Below are 21,810 nucleotides of genomic sequence, written 5' to 3' on the forward strand. Positions count from 1 at the left end.
AAACATTGAGTTTAGTTTTTATACTCAGCTGAGCAGAGCTCACAGAGTATATTAATTTTGTTCACAAAACGATACCCCGTAACGGCATAAACCAATCGAGATAGATATCAGATTTCTATATATAATCTGGGCGAAAACAGAAATTCATTTAGCCATGTCCGTCCGTATGCCCGTAAACACGATAACTTGAGTAAATTTTAAGGTATCTTAATAAAATTTGGTATGTAACTTCCTGGGCGCTCATGTCAGATCGCTACTTAAAATGAACGAAATCGGACTATAACCACACCCACTTTTCGATATCGAAAATTTCGAAAAACCGAAAAAGTGCGAGAATTCATTACCAAAGGCGGATAAAGAAATGAAACTTGGTAGGTGGGTTAACCTTATGACACAGAATAGAAAATTAGTAAAACTTTGGACAATGGGCGTGGTACCGCCCACTTTAAAAAGAAGGTAATTTAAATTTTACAAGCTGTAATTTGGCAGTCGTTGAAGATATCATTATGAAATTTAGCAGGAACATTACTATATGCACTAAATAAAAAACGCCCACTTAAAAAAAAAATTTTTTTTAAGTCAAATTTTAACAAAAAATTTAATATCTTTACAGTATATATTGGGTTGGGTCGACTTGTATGGACGAAAGTTAACCTATATCGCGCCATCGATTTTTCGATAGGATTTGGGCTCAGGAAAAAAAGTTTCCCTGCGCATACCCAAAAAAATAATATTCGAGTCTGCCAAAAAAAAAGTTGATTTTTCGACCAAAATTCTTCTAAATCTCCACAACAGAAATTTCTTTTTTTTCCAAAACTGCATTTACCAATTTTGTATTTTCCAATTGACACGAAAAAAATACATAAAAAATTATTTGGAGACTCGAAAATGAAAAAATGCATAAATATCGAAAAAATCGATGAAATTTCGCAGGCTGGAAAATTACTTTTTTGGGTATGCGTAGTGGATCTTTTTTTCTGAGCCCAAATCCTATCGAAAAATCGATGGCGCGAAATCGGTTAATAAATCAACCCAGTCTAATAGGTATAAGTAAATTATGTCAACATTCAACTCCAACATTTGTCTCCAAAGCACTCATTCCACGCCCCCTTTTACAAACTTTTTTACCGCGTTCTTAACTATTTTATTTGAAGGTGGTTTTAATGTAGTCGCTGTTTTTTTATTAGCGAATTAATAAATATATCCTGAGGGTATATTTAAAGTTCCAATTTGGTGCATTTATAGTACTTTTGCAACCGTTACAAGTTCACTCTCAATCTCTTTCGCATGCTTTCAACTGATAATTTTAATTTGTTGATGTCCTAGGCGATGGAAACTGTCTCCCACTGCAGCTCAGAACTGCCAAAATGCATCTATTATCAAGCTAATCATTTTTTGCGGCTTTATACCTAGTTCTAGACCAGGAGTATATATTTCTAATTATCATTACGGTGATTGGAAAATTTTCTCCGTAAAAGACATTAGATAGAATGGTCAGGGCAGCGAGGGATTAAAAGTGCTGCGCAAATTAAGCTAATTGTTGACATAAACTTACCCCAAGCTCTTAATGGAACTAAATAATTCTCGACACGATCGGGTTCAACCCATAATGATTCTTGTTACCGGTACGTGCCGGATATAGACACCGACCATCGCAAATAAATCCCAAAACATTTGGCGAGTGACTTTATCGCTGCAATAACAACCACAACAACAATAGGGCATGGAGGGAATGTAAAGTATATTCCACAAAGTTGCTCGAATAAACTTTGTTAAACAAGATAAATGTTCGATTTACTTTGGGAAAACATTTGCTATTCTATTTAGTGAATAAAGGAAAGAAAAAGACTGGATGGGAAAATAAAGTCAAGGTATGCAAAGGAAAGGAAATGAAAGGATAGGAAAAAAAAGGAAAGGAAAAGAAACGAAAGGAAAGGAAAGGAAATGAAAAGAAAAAAAGAAAAGAAAAGAAAAGAAAAGAATAGAATGGAATAGAATAGAATAGAATAGAATAGAATAGAATAGAATAGAATAGAATAGAATAGAATAGAATAGAATAGAATAGAATAGAATAGAATCGAATAGAATAGAATAGAATAGAATAGAATAGAATAGAATAGAATAGAATAGAATAGAATAGAATAGAATAGAATAGAATAGAATAGAATAGAATAGAATAGAATAGAATAGAATAGAATAGAATAGAATAGAACAGAATAGAATAGAACAGAATAGAATAGAATAGAATAGAATAGAATAGAATAGAATAGAATAGAATAGAATAGAATAGAATAGAATAGAATAGAATAGAATAGAATAGAATAGAAAATATAGAATAGAATAGAATAGAATAGAATGGAATAGAATATAATATAATAGAATAGAATAGAATAGAATAAAATAGAATAGAATAGGATAGAATAGAATAGAATAGAATAGAATAGAATAGAATAGAATAGAATAGAATAGAATAGAATAGAATAGAATAGAATAGAATATAATAGAATAGAATAGAATAGAATAGCATAGAATAGAATAGAATAGAATAGAATAGAATAGCATAGAATAGAATAGAATAGAATAGAATAGAATAGAATAGAATAGAATAGAATAGAATAGAATAGAATAGAATAGAATAGAATAGAATAGAATAGAATAGAATAGAATAGAATAGAATAGAATAGAATAGAATAGAATAGAATAGAATAGAATAGAAGAGAATAGAATAGAATAGAATAGAAACGAAAATAAAAGAAAATAAAACAAAAGAAAAGAAAAGAAAAGAAAAGAAAAGAAAAGAAAAGAAAAAGAAAAGAAAGGAAAGGAAAGGAAAAGAAAAGAAAAGAAAACGAAAGAAAATGAAAGGAAAGGAAATGAAAGGAAAGGAAAGGAAAGGAAAGGAATGGAAAGGAAAAGAAAGGAAAGGAAAGGAAGCGTACGGAAATGAAAGAAAAGGAAAGAAAGGAAAGGAGAGGAAAGGAAAGGAAAGGAAAGAAGAGAAAACAAAAGGAAGGGAAAGGAAAGGAAAGGTAAGGCAAGAAAAAACAACGGAAAGGAAAGGAAATGTAAGGAATGGAAAGGAAAGGAAAGGAAAGGTAAGGCAAGAAAACTAACCAAACGAAAGCAAAAGCAAAGTAACTTCTTCAGCCATGGGCCGAACTCTAGTGATTGTAATTTCAAAACAAGAATTGGCTATATAAAAATATATACTCAGTCATCTCAACGCTTACTTACATATTTTATTCTTTAAAATAATATTGCACGTGATCAAAATGTATCTACCATTTTCCATAATTTATGCTTTTTGTCTATTACATCTATTTTCACAGGAACATATTTCCAATGCCACCCAAGTTGTCTTACGCGACGTGAACTTCGGTTTATCTGGTAACTTTTCTTGTGAAGTCACGGCTGATGCACCACTTTTCTCCACCTCCACTGCTTATGCACAAGTACAAGTTGTAGGTAAGTTTGTTCATACATTTCGATACTTTTTCTTCTTTTTCTTATTCTTCTTTAGTTAGTAAGTATAAGTAATAAGAAAGTCATTTCTCAGTTCTTACCTATATTTGTGGCCACATTTTAACGCTCAACGGCCAAAACTTTGACGTTTTTCGGGTTTAAACTTTCGGCTAATTATGTGCATTTGTAATTGAAAAAAATTTCAATTAACTTTTATGCATTGAAACTAAATGACTGAAAATAAAATGTAACTAACGAGCCAAACGTTAGATGGGAAAGAGTTACAAAAGAAATCTCAACGAAGAAAGTGTAAAGTGTTGATAAGCAGACATTTAGTTGAGTTTAATGAATAATGTGGCATTTTACAACTTAAACTTAATAAATAAGTTAAAGCTTCCAGCAACAAATATTAAAATAGCACTCTTTCTTATGAAAAGAATATATATGTATGTATTTATTTTTTATATGAAAGAAAAAAAGAAACATCATCAATTGTTGGCGCTTAAGGGCCTAAGCTATATTGGCAATTTCGTAAAAAGTCACGCCAGCCATCCCTGTTTCGCAAATACTTACGCCAATTGGGGCACCAAGGGAGGTCATGACTTCCTCCACTTGCCACTCTTAACTCAGTGGGAGTAGCTCCTATTTCAGCTACATTACAACTGCAGTTTCGACTGATATAATTTCTTATCCAGAGCGTCTTCGCTCGTTCACAAAACATGACCTAGCCAGAGAAGCCTCTGGGTTTTTATTCGCTGCACTATCTTCACGGTCACCGTGGTGTGATGGTAGCGTGCTCCGCCTATCACACCGTATGCCCTGGGTTCAACTCCCGGGCAGAGCAACATCAAAATTTTAGAAATAAGATTTTTCAATTAGAAGAAAATTTTTCTAAGCGGGGTCGCCCCTCGGCAGTGTTTGGCAAGCACTCCGGGTGTATTTCTGCCATGAAAAGCTCTCAGTGAAAACTCATCTGCTTTGTAGATGCCGTTCGGAGTCGGCATAAAACATGTAGGTCCCGTCCGGCCAATTTGTAGGGAAAATCAAGAGGAGCACGACGCAAATTGGAAGAGAAGCTCGGCCTTAGATCTCTTCAGAGGTTATCGCGCCTTACATTTATTTTTATTCATCCTCACATCTGCGTAAAGCTCATACAGCTCATAATAATACCTCCTTCGTCAATTGCTGTCGGCATCACGGAATGGACCAAAAACCTTCTTTTCCTTCGAACACTCCAAGAACGATTCCATCTTCTCTTAACACCGTTCATGGTGTCGAGCCATACATCAGAACAAGTATGGTGAACGCCTCGGAGAGTGTGATTTTTGTTCGTCGACAAAAGTTACCCTTTACTCGATTTCTTAGCTGAAATTGTTTTTGTTGATAATTCTGGATCCCAAATAAACGAAATCCTTCACAATCTCGAACATATATTCGTCAACAGTGACATGACTGTCAAGGCGTGAGTGCTCTGGTTCGTTTTTGGATAACAGCAAGTTCTTTGTCTAATCCAGAGAAGGCCGAACTCAGAGCGCATTTTTTTCAAGCCAAAAATATCAACATCATCAGCATACGCCAGTAATTGTACGCCCTTGTAATAGATTGTACAATTAGGGTTTAGTTCGGCTGCTAGAATTTAGTTCTGCAGTATTATTTTAAAGAAATCGCATTAAAAAAATCAAGTAAGTATTGTTTGATTTCAGATGACTTGGAGATGTATTTTACAATCCTCGTCCGTTGGGCAGAGCCCTACTAATTTTACAAGGAACTTAAATTCGGACATGGCAGCACACAAGCAGCTTATTTTCGCGCTGTCAAATGCGGCTTTGAAGTCAACGAAAAGATAATGATGGAGGAGCAGACATATTACAAATACACAATAAAAATCATCATAAAGTCATTGAAGGTATAAAATTTAAATAATAATTGCTTTCAAGAGGCAAAAAGACCCAGTCCCAGGGCAACGAACCAGTTCATCTGCATACACAAGACAAGAAAGTCTTAAGCTCTACGACAGATGGGCTCATATAACCAGGTAGTGACTACCTCAAAACTTCAAGTAAGAGAGAGTACGTTAAAATTGTCGATGTGCCAACCCCGGTTGTATAAGTGGGATATATGCCAAAAGGAGATAATTTTACGACTCCGGTTTTCTTGGCGGTGGAAAAAGGAGGTAACAGATCGCCGTTATCATTTCTGCAGGAATATGCGCCGGTATTAAAACCCTCCACCATCATCCGCGGGTTGTTCGGTAGATTTTCTTTTCAGCCAGCATCGGAAGCTCCTCGCGTCGCCGTTCAGTCACGCGTTTTTTATACTCAGCTGAGCAGAGCTCACAAAGTATATTAGTTTTGTTCGTATAACGGTACCCCGTAACGGGATAAACTAATCGAGATAGATATAGACTTCTATATAGTAAAATAATCTGGGCGAAAAAAGAAATTAATTTAGCCATGTCCGTCCGTCCTTCTGTCCGTGAACACGATAAGTTGAGTAAATTTTGAGGTATTTTGACACATTGACTGCCAAGGCACTTTCAGGAAATAAGATGCTGGGGCCACAGCATTTTTTTTTAAATGTCATCAGGGACATCAAAATTGGAATTTAGGGTAGTACTGGTAATATTTTCTGCTTAGAAACAGGCAGTTTTTAACTAATTAGTATGTCACACACATATGTTCGACGTGGCGCCTACCGACTTTTTTTATTTCAGGGCCATGACGGACATATATGCACGACAAAAACATTGGCTAAACATCAAAATACATCGTCGTCATACAAGCTCTACTTTGAGGAAGGGCGTAAAGTGTACCGTAAACTGGGTACAAAATATCTGCTTGGATTATCAGTAGTAAATGCTTTTGTAGTGTACAAAAAACTACGATCGCCAGAAAGGAGGCTAAAAGAGCCATTCATGTGTTTAAAATGTTTTGGGAATCACCACAAACCAGTTTAATGGGTTCATTTGTATAACTACTTTATAAAAATAACATGTAAACAATTTTTTGTTACTGTTATAAAATGAATTAATTTTTTTTTTTTCAAAACCAATTTTTTTCCAATTGTTTTTTGAGCTACGCCGAAGCCACTACAACAGAAACTTCATGGGAAGCCATATAATTTATTATTGCAATAAAATCATATTTACCGTCAATCGTTGCTGTGTGACATGGCGAGAGTCGTGTCGGACATATGTGTCTGACGTGGCGTAAGCCGCATAGTACAGTGTCACACATATATGTGAGACGTGGCAGTCAATGTGTTAATGAAACTTGACATGTAAGTTACTGGGCACTCATCTCAGATCGCTATTCAAAATGAACGAAATCGGACTATAACCGCGCCCACTTTTTCGATATCGAAAATTTCAAAGTGCGATAACTCATTACCAAAGACGGATAAAGCGATGAAGCTTGGTAGATGGGTAGGTGGATAAAATAAAATTTTGGACAAGAAGGTAATTTAAAAGTTTTGCAAGCTGTATTTTGGCAGCTGAGTATATAATGTTCGGTTACAACCAAACTTAGCCTTCCTTACTTGTTTTTAATAAAAAATGTATGAAAACTTGAAGTTAAATAATAAATATGGGAGGTTTAATATTAATTTGTCGGTTTATATAAAATAATTATTTAAAATTTTTAAATTCCATCACATTCGAGGGTTATTTATTCACAAACCAAACAATAAATTCGTTTGCTAAGAAATATAGCATAACATAACTATAAGCAAAAAGAGAGAAAGCACAACAATTATAATACTTGAACCCAAAGGATACTTCATAGACACATACCTTCAGATACGTTGCTGACACATATGTATACTGGTTTCTAAATTCATCATACATTACTATATATATATAGACATATATATCATATACGTGCATACATATGCCGTATTTTTGGTTAGAATACATTTTGTCATCACCAAAAGCTACTTGAACGTGCACCGATACCAGTACTTACATATGTTAGAAAGAGAGAATTACACGCACACAGATATACATACATACATTTAAAACAAGCAAGGAAGGCTAAGTTCGGGTGTAACCGAACATTACATACTCACCTGAGAACTATGGAGACTAGATAAGGAAAAATGAACCTAGGGTAAGCCTGGAATATGTTTGTGTAACATGGGTTTCAAATGGAAAGTATTAAATAGTATTTTAAGAGGGAGTAGGCCATAGTTTTATGGGTGGACGTAATTTAGGGATATCGCCATAAAGGTGGACCAGGGGTGACTCTATAATTTGTTTGTACGGTATGGGTATCAAATGAAGGGTGTTAATGGGTATCTTAAATGGGAGTGGTGGTAGTTTTATATGTGAAGGTGTTTTCGAAATATCGACCAAAATGTGGACCAGGGTGACCCACACCATCATCTGCCGGGTACCGCTAATTTATTTATATATGTAATACCACGAACAGTATTCCTGAAAAGATTCCAAGGCCTTATGATTTCGCCCTGTAGAACTTTTTCATTTTCTTCTTCTTAATATGGTAGGTGTCACACCCATTTTTCAAAGCTTTTTTCTAAAGCTATATTTTGCGTCAATAAACCAATCCAATTACCATGTTTCCTTCCTTTTTTCGTATTTGGTATAGAATTATGGCATCTTTTTTCATTTTTGCTAACGATATCGAAAATGTGGGCGTGGTCATAGCCGGACTTCGGCCATTTTTTATACCACTACAAAGTGTGTTCAGATAAGTACGTGAACTGATTTTAGTAAAGATATATCGATTTTTGCTCAAGTTATCGTGTTAACGGCCGAGCGGAAGGACAGACGGTCGACTTTTTATAAAAACTGGGCGTGGCTTCAACCGGTTTCGCCATTTTCACAGAAAACAGTTAACGCCATAAAATCTATGCCCCTACCAAATTTGAAAAGGATAGGTTAATTTTTGTTCGACTTATGGCGTTAAAAGTATCCTATACAAATTAAATGAAAAAGGGCGGGACCACGCCCATTTTGAACTTTTCTTTTATTTTTGTGTTTTATTGCACTATACCATTACCGGAACCGAATGTTGGCGTAATTTACTTATATACTGTAAAGATATTAAATTTTTTGTTAAAATTTGAATTTAAAACATTTTTTTTTAGTGGGCGAGGTCGTTCTATGATTTTGCTAATTTTTATTAAGCATACATATAGTAATAGGAGTAACGGTGCCACGCCCATTGTCCAAAATTTTACTAATAGAAATGCGTCATAAGTTCAACTCACCTACCAAGTTTCATCGCTTAATGCGTATTTGGTTATGAATTATCGCACTTTTTCGGTTTTTCGAAATTTTCGATATCGGAAAAGTGGGCGTGGTTATTGTCCGATATCGTTCATTTCAAATAGCGATCTGAGATAAGTGCTCAGGAACCCGCAAGCCAAATTTCATCACGATACCTCAAAATTTGCTCAAGTTATTATCGTGTTAACGGACAGACGGACGGACAGACGGACATGGCTCAATCGAATTTTTTTTCGATCCTGATGATTTTGATATATGGAAGTCTATATCTATCTCGATTCCTTTATACCTGTACAACCAACCGTTATCCAATCAAAGTTAATATACTCTGTGAGCTTTGCTCAACTGAGTATAAACAAGTAAGGAAGGTTAAGTTCGGGTGTAACCGAACATTACATACTCAGTTGAGAGCTATGGTGACAACATAAAGGAAAATAACCATGTAGGAAAATGAACCGAGGGAAACCCTGGAATGTGTTTGTATGACATGTGTATCAAATGAAAGGTATTAAAGAGTATTTTATGAGGGAGTGGGCCATAGTTCTATAGGTGGATGCCATTTAGGGATATAGCCATAAAGGTGGATCAGGGTTGACTCTAGAATGCGTTTGTAAGATATGGGTATCAAATTAAAGGTGTTAATGAGTATTTTAAAAGGGAGTAATCCTTAGTTCCATAGGTGGACGCCGTTTCGAGATATCGCCATAAAGGTGGACCAGGGGTGACCCTAGAATTTGTTTGTACAATATGGGTATCAAAAGAAAGGTGTTAATAAGTATTTTAAAAGGGAGTAATCCTTAGTCCCATAGGTGGACGCCGTTTCGAGATATCGCCATAAAGGTGGACCATGGGTGACCCTAGAATTTGTTTGTACAATATGGGCATCAAACGAAAGGTGTTAATGAGTATTTTAAAAGGGAGTGGGCCTTAATTCTATTGGTGGACGCCGTTTCGAAATATCGTCATAAAGGTGGACCAGGGGTGACTCTAGAATGTGTTTGTACGATATGGGTATCAAATTAAAGGTATTAATGAGGGTTTTAAAAGGGAGTGGTGGTTGCTGTATAGGTGGTCGCATTTTCGAAATATCGTCATAAAGGTGGACCAGGGGTGACTCTAGAATGTGTTTGTACGATATGGGTATCAAATTAAAGGTATTAATGAGGGTTTTAAAAGGGAGTGGTGGTTGCTGTATAGGTGGACGCCGTTTCGAGATATCGTCATAAAGGTGGGACAGGGGTGACTCTAGACTTTGTTAGTACGATATGGGCATCAAATGAAACGTGTTAATGAGTATTTTTAAAAGGGAGTGGGCCTTCGTTCTATAGCTGTTCGCCTTTTCGAGATATCGCAATAAAGGTGGACCAGGGGTGACTTTAGAATATGTTTGTACGATATGGGTATCAAATGAAAGGTGTTAATGAGTATTTTAAAAGGGAGTGGGCCTTAGTTCCATAGGTGGACGCCGTTTCGAGATGTCGCCATAAAGGTGGGCCAGGGGTGACTCTAGAATTCGTTTGTGCAATATGGGTATCAAACGAAAGGAGTTAATGAGTATTTTAAAAGGGAGTGGTGGTAGTTGTATATGTGAAGGCGTTTTCCAGATATCGACCAAAATGTGGACCAAGGTGACCCAGAACATCATCTGTTGGATACCGCTAATTTATTTATATATGTAATAGTTGCCAAGATTTTAAGGGTTTTTTATTTCGCCCTGCAGAAATTTTTCATTTGCTTCTACTTAATATGGTAGGTGTCACAACCATTTTATAAAGTTTTTTTTAAAGTTATATTTCGCTTCAATAAAACAGTCCAATTACCTTACCATATTTCATCCCTTTTTCGTATTTGGTATAGAATTATGGAATTTTTTTCATTTTTCGTAATTTTCGATATCGAAAAAGTGGGCGTGGTCATAGGCGGATTTCGTTAATTTTTCATACCAAGATAAAGTGAGTTCAAGTAAGTACGTGAACTAAGTTCATTAAAGATATGTCGATTTTTGCTCAAGTTATCATGTTAACGGCCATGCGGAAGGACAGACGGACGACTGTGTATAAAAACTGGGCGTGGCATAAACCGATTTCGCCCATTTTCACAGAAAAGAGTTAACGTCATAAAATCTATGCCCCTACCAAATTTCAAAAGGATTGGTTAATTTTTGTTCGACTTATGGCGTTAAAAGTATTCTAGACAAATTAAATGAAAAAGGGCGGAGCCACGCCCATTTTGAAATTTTCTTTTATTTTTGTATTTTGTTGCACTATATTATTACTGGAGTTGAATGTTGACATAATTTACTTATATACTGTAAAGATATAAAATTTTTTGTTAAAATTTTACTTTAAAAAAAAATTTTTTTTAAAAGTGGGCGTGGTCCTTCTCCGATTTTACTATTTTAATAGGCGTACATATAGTAATAGGAGTAACGTTCCTGCCAAATTTCATCATGATATCTTCAACGACTGCCAAATTACAGCTTGCAAAAGTTTTAAATTACCTTCTTTTAAAAGTGGGCGGTGCCACGCCCATTGTCCAAAATTTTACTAATTTTCTATTTTGCGTCATAAGTTCAACTCATCTACCAAGTTTCGTCGCTTTATCTGTCTTTTGTAATGAATTATCGCAATTTTTCGGTTTTTCGAAATTTTCGATATCGAAAAAGTGGGCGTGGTTATAGTCCGATATCGTTCAGTTTAAATAGCGATCTGAGATGAGTGCTCAGGAACCTACATACCGAATTTCGTCAAGATACCTCAAAATTTACTCAAGTTATCGTGTTAACGGACGGACGGACGGACGGACGGACGGACATGGCTCAATCAAATTTTTTTTTCGATCCTGATTATTTTGATATATGGAAGTCTATATCTATCTCGATTCCTTTATATATGTACAACCAACCGTTATCCAATCAAACTTAATATACTCTGTGAGCTCTGCTCAACTGAGTATTAACAAGTAGGGAAGGCTAAGTTCGGGTGCAACCGAACATTACATACTCAGTTGAGAGCTATGGAGACAAAATAAGGAAAATCACCATGTAGGAAAATGAACCTAGGGAACCCTGGAATGTGGTTGTATGACATGTGTATCAAATGGAAGGTATTAAAGAGTATTTTAAGAGAGAGTAGGCCATAGTTCTATGGATGGACGCCATTTAGGGATATCGCCATAAAGGTGGACCAGGGCTGACTCTAGAATTTGTTTGTACGATATGGGTATCAAACGAAAAGTGTTACTGAGCATTTTAAGAGGGAGTGGGCAATAGGTCTATAGGTGGACGCCTTTTCGAAATGTCGCCATTAGGGTGGGCCAGGGGTGACTCTAGAATGTGTTTGTATGATATGGGTATCAAATGAAAGATGGTAATGAGTATTTTAAAAGGGAGTAATCCTTAGTTCTATAGGTGGACGCCTTTTCGAGATATCGCCATAAAGGTGGACCAAGGGTGACTCTAGAATGTTTGTACGATATGGGTATCAAACGAAAGGTGTTACTGAGCATTTTAAGAGGAAGTGGGCATTAGGTCGATAGGTGGACGCCTTTTAGAGATATCGCCATTAGGGTGGGCCAGGGTGACTCTAGAATGTGTTTGTACGATATGGGTGTTAAATGAAAGGGGGTAATGAGTATTTTAAAAGGGAGTAATCCTTAGTTCTATAGGTCGACGCCTTTTCGAGATATCGCCATAAAGGTGGACCAAGGGTGACTCTAGAATGTTTGTACGATATGGGTAACAAACGAAAGGTGTTACTGAGCATTTTAAGAGGGAGTGGGCATTAGGTCTATAGGTGGACGCCTTTTCGAGATATCGCCATTAGGGTGGGCCAGGGGTGACTCTAGAATGTTTGTACGATATGGGTATCAAACGAAATGTGTTACTGAGCATTTTAAGAGGGAGAGGGCATTAGGTCTATAGGTGGAAGCCTTTTCGAGACATCGCCAATAGGGTGGGCCAGGGGTGACTCTAGAATGTTTGTACGATATGGGTATCAAACGAAACGTGTTACTGAGCATTTTAAGAGGGAGTGGACATTAGGTCTATAGGTGGACGCCTTTTCGAGATATCGCCATTAGGGTGGGCCAGAGGTGACTCTAGAATGTTTGTACGATATGGGTATCAAACGAAAGGTGTTACTGAGCATTTTAAGAGGGAGTGGGCATTAGGTCTATAGGTGGACGCCTTTTCGAGATATCGCCATTAGGGTGGGCCAGGGGTGACTCTAGAATGTGTTTGTACGAAATGGATATCAAATTAAAGGTATTAATGAGGGTTTTAAAAGCGAGTGGCCCTTAGATGTATATGTGAAGGTGTTCTCGCGATATCGACCAAAATGTGGACCAGGTGATCCAGAAAATCATCTGTCGGGTACTGCTAATTTATTTATATATGCAATACCACTAACAGTATTCCTGCCAAGATTCCAAGGGCTGTTGATTTCGCCTTGTAGAAATTTTTCATTTTCTTCTACTTAATATGGTAGGTGTCACACCCATTTTACAAAGTTTTTTCCAAAGTTATATTTTGCGTCAATAAACCAATCCAGTTACCATGTTTCATCCCTTTTTTCGTATTTGGTATAGAATTATGGCATTTTTTTCATTTTTCGTAATTTTCGATATCGATAAAGTGGGCGTGGTTATGGTCGGATTTCGGCCATTTTTTATACCAAGATAAAGTGAGTTCAGATAAGTAGGTGGGCTAAGTTTAGTAAAGATATATCGTTGGTTGCTCAAGTTATTGTGTTAACGGCCGAGCGGAAGGACAGACGGTGGGCTGTGTATAAAAACTGGGCGTGGCTTCCACCGATTTCGCCCATTTTCACAGAGAACAGTTACCGTCATAGAATCTATGTCCGTACCAAATTTAAGAAGGATTGGTAAATTTTTGTTCGACTTATGGCATTAAAAGTATTCTAGACAAACTAAATGAAACTGGGCGGAGCCACGCCCATTTTGAAATTTTCTTTTATTTTTGTATTTTGTTGCATCATATCATTACAGGAGTTGAATTTTGACTTAATTTACTTATATACAGTAAAGATATTAAATTTTTTGTTAAAATTTGAATTTAAAAAAAATTTTTTTAAAAAGTGGGCGTGTTCTTCATCCAATTTTGCTAGTTTTTATTTAGCACATATATAGTAATATTAGTAGCGTTCCTGCCAAATTTCATCATGATATCTTCAACAACTGCCAAATTACAGCTTGCAAAACTTTTAAATTACCTTCTTGTAAAAGTGGGCGGTGCCACACCCATTGTCCAAAATCTTACTAATTTTCTATTTTGTGTCATAACGTCAACCCATCTGCCAAGTTTCATCGCTTTAACCGCCTTTGGCAATGAATTATCGCATTTTTTCGGTTTTTCGAAATTTTCGATATCGAAAAAGTGGGCGTGGTTATAGTCCGATATCGTTCATTTTAAATAGCGATCTGAGATGAGTGCCCAGGAATATACATACCAAATTTCATCAAGATACCTCAAAATTTACTCAAGTTATCGTGTTAACGGACGGACGGACGGACGGACGGACGGACATGGCTCAATCAAATTTTTTTTCGATCCTGATTATTTTGATATATGGAAGTCTATATCTATCTCGATTCCTTTATATATGTACAACCAACCGTTATCCAATCAAAGTTAATATACTCTGTGAGCTTTGCTCAACTGAGTATAAACAAGTATGGATGTATATAAACAACAAACTTTACTTGCATAAATAGAATGATGGCAGTTGTCATTTTCAAGTGGCATAGACAGCAAGTGGTAGATGTCGCTACACCATTCAGACACCCTCATTGTCATCGTCTCTGTGGGGAGTGAATAAGTGAGCGCAGGACATCATAATCGTCATTACCATTGCTATTATCGTTACAATCGTTATCGTCGTTAGCGGCAAACGTTGACGCACTTCAAAACTTCATACAATTGTAAGGGAATGACAACACAAAAATAAAGCAAGGGCCAAAAAGAAAACAAAAGCAAAACAAGTGCAAATGTTTGGTAGTACTTTTGATCTTGTTTAGTTGTTGTTTTATTTTCTAATTTTCGCTCTTGTTTTTGTTGCATATGTATTCGAATCATTCATTTACGCGTTTTTTTGCTTGCTTCACTTATTTTCTTTCTTTACTCACTTACACGCATTTTCCAATATATGTATGAATGTGTGTATAAACTTTCTTATGAGTATGTTTTGTATTCATTATGAATGCATGCAAACAAAAATGTCAACAAGAATCCGGCAACACAAGCAAGCAACAAAAGAACAACAAAAGCAACAAGAGTAAAAGTGTACTGTTACTGATGTTCAAATAAATATTTAGAGCGAAATGAAATGAAGTGAAGTGGCGCTAAGGCTCGCCGTGGCGTATGAGTGACATTCACATTTTGAATATTTTGCTTATTGTATGTTTGTATGTATGTAAATGGTATGTATTTTAATTTTGAGACTTTAACGCACATATTTATGTAAATATGTAATAAGGTATTATGTAAAAACGAAATAAAATAAGGAGTTTTCCTATACCATAGTTCACACCAACTGTTAAAACATAACAGTGGCTGATAATATTACAGAGATTTCATTTTAACAGCAAAATCAGTTAGATTGATTGACAATTTGTAATTTTTATAGAATATTGTGAACTGTTGAAATTACCCAATCAGTTTGTCCCCTTGGCAAATGTTGAATTAACCTTCACAAGGGTAGGCAATTGTCGGTATTGTGAGGGCTAAGCCGTTCTCCATAGCGCCCAACTTTGAGGCTGAGCGGTTTGAGGCTATCATCTATGCCGTTTTGTCTCATACGAGGGCGGTGGGATGTCGTTGACCAAGAAATGGCAACCTAATCCAGGGTGTAATGCTTACCGTGCCTTTTGGACAACTTCCAGCCAGGTGATATATTCGACTGCATTCCAACGGAGCCTTCGAAATACCGGGCCACCTCGCGGAGTATTGATGGCTTTACCACAGAAAAAGGCGCTTCGATGGCGGACGGTTCTTTCTCCATATTTTATACTGGACCGCTGAGCCCGTCTTGCCGGGCAGGTGGTCGCATATGACCAAAATGAACGACTCAGTATATTTTTTTAATAAGAAGTATGGTCCAGCAAAGAATCTCTCTTGCCAATAAATGCTATTTTGGACTAGGTAGGCAATTGAAAAGTAAAGTCGTCTCTCAGCAAACGAAAATCATGCTCTACAAGTCACTTAGCTTACCCGTCCTGCTGTATGGTCCATAAGCATGGACCATGACAACATCAAATGAAGCGCCTCTGGAAGTGTTCGAGAGAAAAGTTCTTCGACGGATCTCTACGCGTTAGCGATGGCGAGTACCGAAGAAGATTTAACTACGAGCTTTAGGAGCTTTACGCAGATATCAACATAGGGCAGCGAATCAATGCGAAGCGACTAGAGGCGACATAGTTGCCAGATTTCGTGGGAAATTTAAGTTGGGTTCAAGGAGACTTTTAGAGTTTAACAAGACGATAGATTTATTCTGTAACATAAGCCCTAATACCTAATTTAGGTTCTTCCGTTTCGTGGTCAAACAAATTCTGGTAACACTATAGACACATTCAGCATATGCGAGGTCTTTATTGCCCTGTCAGTTCAATCTGACACAGGTAGGAAAGGGTTGCATTATCAGATACTTGCTTAACAAAAAGCTGAAAACGATTCGCATTCAAACTTGTATAACTCGGCCTTCGACTTAATTTAATTATTTGGTTTCTGTATGCATTACGGAGGTATAGAATTTAAACAAACACCTAACTGTATCTACTAAGTGTAAGCATTAAAAAATACTTCAATTAGAATTCCATCTTTATCTGAACGCATTTGAAATGTCAATACTGCAAAAACATAGATTTATTCTGCTTTCGACATAGCTATAGTAAGTTTCAAGTTAGATTGTCGAAGGCAATTTAAATGAAAATATTTGCTTAATAAATGCATTTACATTGAGGCAAAGAATACAGAAAAAAGTAAACAATGTTGGTGTTTTGTAAATATTGATAAATATGTTGCATATCGTTTCTTTAGCACATGTGCCTAAGCCTATATTCATATACTTTCCTCATACATATGTAAATAAATACACTCGTATATATGTTTTTTGTCTTATGTAAAAAAACAAAGTAGTTAAGTGATTTTTGTATTTGAATATTTATTTTTATAGGGCCTTCTTAGGTTGCAAAATAAATGGCGGTTGATGACTTTCGGTTTTACCTAAAACAAGTAAATGTGTCTAAGTTCGGGTGTAACCGAACATTATATACTCAGCGTTAGCTTCAATTGTATATTACGTTTCAAATAAATTACTTTTCTACATAACAAGTGGCACCGCCCGTTTAAAAGATAAATGTCTTCCCATTCCCTCTTACAGTAAAACTTGACAAGTGAATAATCATTTATTCAAAACTATTTTCTGCTAAGTTATAGCTTATTATACTAGCCTAATTCATCGACTAACTCTCGCGCCGATAAGACGTCTGTTTTTCGCATACGCAGTTCTCTTAATTAACTAGTTTGTCACCTCTCCTTTCAAGTGTGTTGAATTTTTCTTTATTTTGCTTAACCATCCACACATAATTTCGATTACGTAAACGTGAACGTGCAACATGGCCCTCAGGCCACGAAACCGCGAGGCTAACCGCTTCGCACTGCTCGATTCCGGGCCCAAAAAGAAAAAGAAACGTAAGCCTGAAATAAGTACTCCTTTACCCAGTTTCCCGTTTCTCCCCGAAACCAAAATGGAGGACCCAAAATTCGTGGTAATCGAACCTGCTGATTCATCTAAACCACTTTCATTTTATTCACGTTTCGCCATGCATAGTGCTATTCAACAAAAAAGAAGCCAAGTTCACTCCATATCCCCTCTGCGAGATGGAAAATTACTTCTACTAGTGAAAAACAGTGTGATCGCAGAAAAATTTCTAAAAGTGAAAAACCTTGGAAACATTTTGTGTTATATCAGCCACTTTACATGATTCGCTAAATCACGTAAAGGGCACAATATATGCGCCATTCCTGAATAATGTTCCCGAGGATGAAATTATTAGTGAACTGAGCTCCCAAGGTATCGTAGCTGCCTACAAATTCCAAAAGATTTTGGACGGAAATCCACGTCCCTCAGGAGTTCTATTGCTAACATTTAATCTCTATAATCTCCCAATTAAAACTGATATTACCTGGTGTACAGTGATGGTGCGGCAATACATACTTCTTCCCATGCACTGTATATCGTGTCAGCTTATAGCGCATACAACAAAATATTGTAACCGCTCCCCACTATGTACGAATTGTTCGTTATTTTTTTTTTTTAATTTGAAGTTATTCCTATTTATTGTTATAAATTCACTGGGGAAATGAAATACCATTGATATAAAGCTCTTTTTTGCAAAGATATAGCTTATTTTATTCGTCCACGACCCTTTTAAAAATCTTTTATATAAAAGTGAGCGTATTTCTTAACCGATTTCGTTCTTCAAAGCATCCCTTATTATAAAGGCAACCTCTCTGCCGAATTTTGTTACGATAGGTTTAACGATTTTTGATTTATGATTAATAATATTTGTTAAATTGATTTTATCACAAGTGGGCGGTGCCACGCCCATTTTAAAAATTGTTTTCTAATTTTTATCAAGAGTCTCAATATCAGTCCACGTGTCAAGTTTCAACATTCTAGGTGTATTATTTACTAAATAATTAGGTTTTTTGTGTTTTCCAAAATGCTATATATAATTTTTGTTGTTATATCGGCCTACTGATTTGTAAGATCGCTATATATATATAAAGTGAGCGTGGTTTTCATCCAGTTTCGCTCATTTTCAATAATAATCTTTTCTTGGTCCAGATATGCTCGTGTTCCAAATTTGTTGGAGACATCTCAATATTTACTCAAGTTATCGTATTAAAGGAGGGACGGACGGAAAGACGGACATGGCTCAATCCAATTTGTGTGCAAAGCACGCTGAGTATAAAAATACGAATATGTAAATACATATGTATATACAATCAAAATGTAAAAATTTATATTTATTCTTTCCTTTAGCAAAGTTAAGTTAGTTAACATAAAAGCTCGGAGAAATATTTTCATATATTTTAATGCAATTTACAAAATTTCATTTATTTGTGTGAAAGTATTTATATGTATAGATTATGGAAGGAGTGGTATAAGAACCAACTTTCAGAAATTATCATATGCGATTTAATTACATTTTAATTTATGTGGGTATTTCGAATCTTTTACCCCAAAATGATACAATACACACAATGAATTTGATTGAGCCCCCTTTTTAGACAAAAGCCCTAGAGCGAGCTGTCAGTCGACTTCCCTCAAACTTAGGTTGACCGATATGAAGTAACTCAATTACAAAAATCAAAATTTTCAATGGGCTGAGTAGAAAAAAAGACAAGTATTGAGGATTGAACTGCGAATGGTGATATTTTTTGGCCTTATGTGTTTCCGAGCACCTAATCCAAATCATTTCCGTTGGGTCGAGGGTTTAAATGTGGCATTACATGTGTAGCCGTATGCGCTGATCGACCACAGAACCAGCAGTTATCTTTCGACTTTATGCCAAACTTATGCATGCGGCTGTTGAGTCTGCAGTGTTCTTCGATAATACTTTTTAAAATTTTTAGTTCATTTTTTCTAACGCCTATCAATGATTGCTGAATAGCGAATTTCATTTTATTCTCCCAACAGTAGCATATTTTTTCTTAAGGCTCGAAGACGCCGGAAGCCATCGGAGATCCGGCACCAGATTCAAAGTGTCCATACCTCTCCGAAAGTATCCGAGTATCTTCCAATCCGAAGTTATCGCCATTAGCTGGTGTGCAGAGATAAACCTGCAGTAGTGACACATAAATGTGAGAATTCTTATACTCAGAGACAACCATGCAATGCCCAAAGCAATTTCTTCAGTTGACACTAAATCATCAAAAGTCCTTGAGTCCCCTTCACGTACCGTTAAACCGCCTACCGGCTAAGCGCACCATTCGTAGCGTTTGGATACCTTGCCACAGAAGGGTGGAGGGAAACAAGCAAGCTAATGGGCTGGTCAGGATGGCAAAGGCTGTAAAGCTATTAGGGCCTGAGCTCGCCATAGCGATAAGGTTACACAATGTAAGGGAAGAGCTCAGACAAAAGAAGATGTACCTCAGAGAAAAGCACTGGCATGAAAGTCCAGAACTTTGGCACGCAAAGGAACTAATAGGATGATACAACTCATATTCTTGCAATGCCAAGATAAACCTCCCAAAAGGCAGCCTAAATATTTCAACAGGCACTTTCACAGACCACTGTAGACTAAAGAGCTACCTGCACAAATTGAGTATATGGTATAATAGCCTCTGCCGGTTCTGTTACAGTGAAGATGATACTGCAGACGGCGTACTTCTTGAATGCGATGCAGTGATGCTGAAATTAGAAAGTAGACATATATACATTTAAAGCCAAGCACCATTCGGGATTTCGTCAGAGAACTCGGTTAGGGGGAAGTGCTTTAAAGAGAATGAGAGCACAATAGGATAATAAGTCACAGTGCATACATAACCTTTCAACAATCAATCTAATTTTAATCGGCTTTGTTTAGCTTGACTCTGTGTAGTGGCCGGCCGGTCGGCCGACACGAATTTTTTAATTAAAATTTAAGAAACTTCCCGATAAGCTACAAGCTTCAAACTTGGAATATAGTTCAGAGCCCGATGACAAAGCAATAAAAATAAAAAACCGATAGGTGGCGCATGGATCGAAATATTTCAAAAAATCGTATTAGTGGTCCGATTTGACTCTTATTTGGAAAACATATATGACATACAGAAATAGAAACCACTTTAATAAAAAAATTTACGCGAGGTGCCGCAAGAATTCAGATATTCAAAAAACTCGTAATAGTCTGTCCGATTTGGCTCATTGAACAAATATTATATACAGTCCTGCAGAAGTGACATCAAAATATTTTGGAGCACATAATTTCAAATTTTGTTAGTGAAATTTCAGTAAAAAAACTAAATAAAAACAAGTAAGGAAGGCTAAGGTCGGGTGTAAACGAATATTACATACTCAGCTGAGAGCTTTGGAGACAAAATAAGGGAAAATGATCATGTCGGAAAATGAACCTAGGGTAACCCTGGAATGTGTTTGTATGACATGGATACCAAATGGAAGGTATTCAAGAGTATTTTAAAAGGGATTGGGCCAAAGTTCTATAGGTGGACGCCATTTCGGGATATCGCCATAAAGGTGGGCCAGGGGTGACTCTAGAATTTTTTTGTACGATATGGATATCAAATTGAAGGTACTAATGAGGGTTTTAAAAGGGAGTGGCCCTTAGTTGTATATATGAACGCATTTTCGAGTTATTGACCGAAATGTGGACCAGGGTGACCCAGAACATCATCTGTCGGGTACCGCTAATTTATTTATATATGTAATAACACGAACAGTATTCTTGCCAAGACTCCAAAGGCTTTTGGTTTCGCCCTGCAGAACTTTTTCATTTTCTTCTACTTAATATGGAAGGTGTCACGCCCATTTTACAAAGTTGTTTCTAAAGTTATATTTTGCGTCAATATACCAATCCAATTACCATGTTTCATCTCTTTTTTCATATTTGGTATAGAATTATGGCATTTTTTCATTTTTCGTAATTTTCGATATCGAAAAAGTGGGCGTGGTCATAGTCGGATTTCGGACATTTTTTATTCCAAGATAAAGTGAGTTCAGATAAGTAAGTGAACTAAGTTCAGTAAAGATATGTCGATTTTTGCTGTAGTTATCGTGTTAACGGCCGAGCGGAAGAACAAACGGCCGACTGCGTATAAAAACTGGGCGTAACTTCAACCGATTTCGTCCAATTTCACAGAAAACAATTATCGTCCTAGAATCTAAGCCGCTACCAAATTTTACAAGGATTGGTAAATATTTGTTTGTCTTATAGCATTAAAAGTATCCTAGACAAATTAAAAAAAAGGACGAAGCCGCGCCCATTTTGAAATTTTCTTTCATTTTTGATTTTTTGTTGCACCATATAATTACTGCAGTTGAATGTTGACATAATTTACTCATATACTGTAAAGATAT

At 36.3% G+C, this 21,810-nt stretch overlaps 1 protein-coding gene across 4 annotated transcripts in view; it reads left to right on the forward strand.

Moving 5' to 3' along the window:
* Window positions 1-21,810, forward strand: part of beat-IIb (beaten path IIb) — a 456,801-nt gene that overhangs the window by 286,134 nt on the left and 148,857 nt on the right. For all 4 annotated transcript variants that reach the window (XM_067772209.1, XM_067772183.1, XM_067772202.1 and 1 more), the window contains exon 4: window positions 3,330-3,465. In XM_067772209.1, the coding sequence (XP_067628310.1) occupies window positions 3,330-3,465 (136 nt within the window). The remainder of the gene's footprint in view (window positions 1-3,329; window positions 3,466-21,810) is intronic.

This window comes from Eurosta solidaginis, chromosome 1, assembly GCF_040869045.1.
Source record: "Eurosta solidaginis isolate ZX-2024a chromosome 1, ASM4086904v1, whole genome shotgun sequence".
NCBI lineage: Eukaryota > Metazoa > Arthropoda > Insecta > Diptera > Tephritidae > Eurosta > Eurosta solidaginis.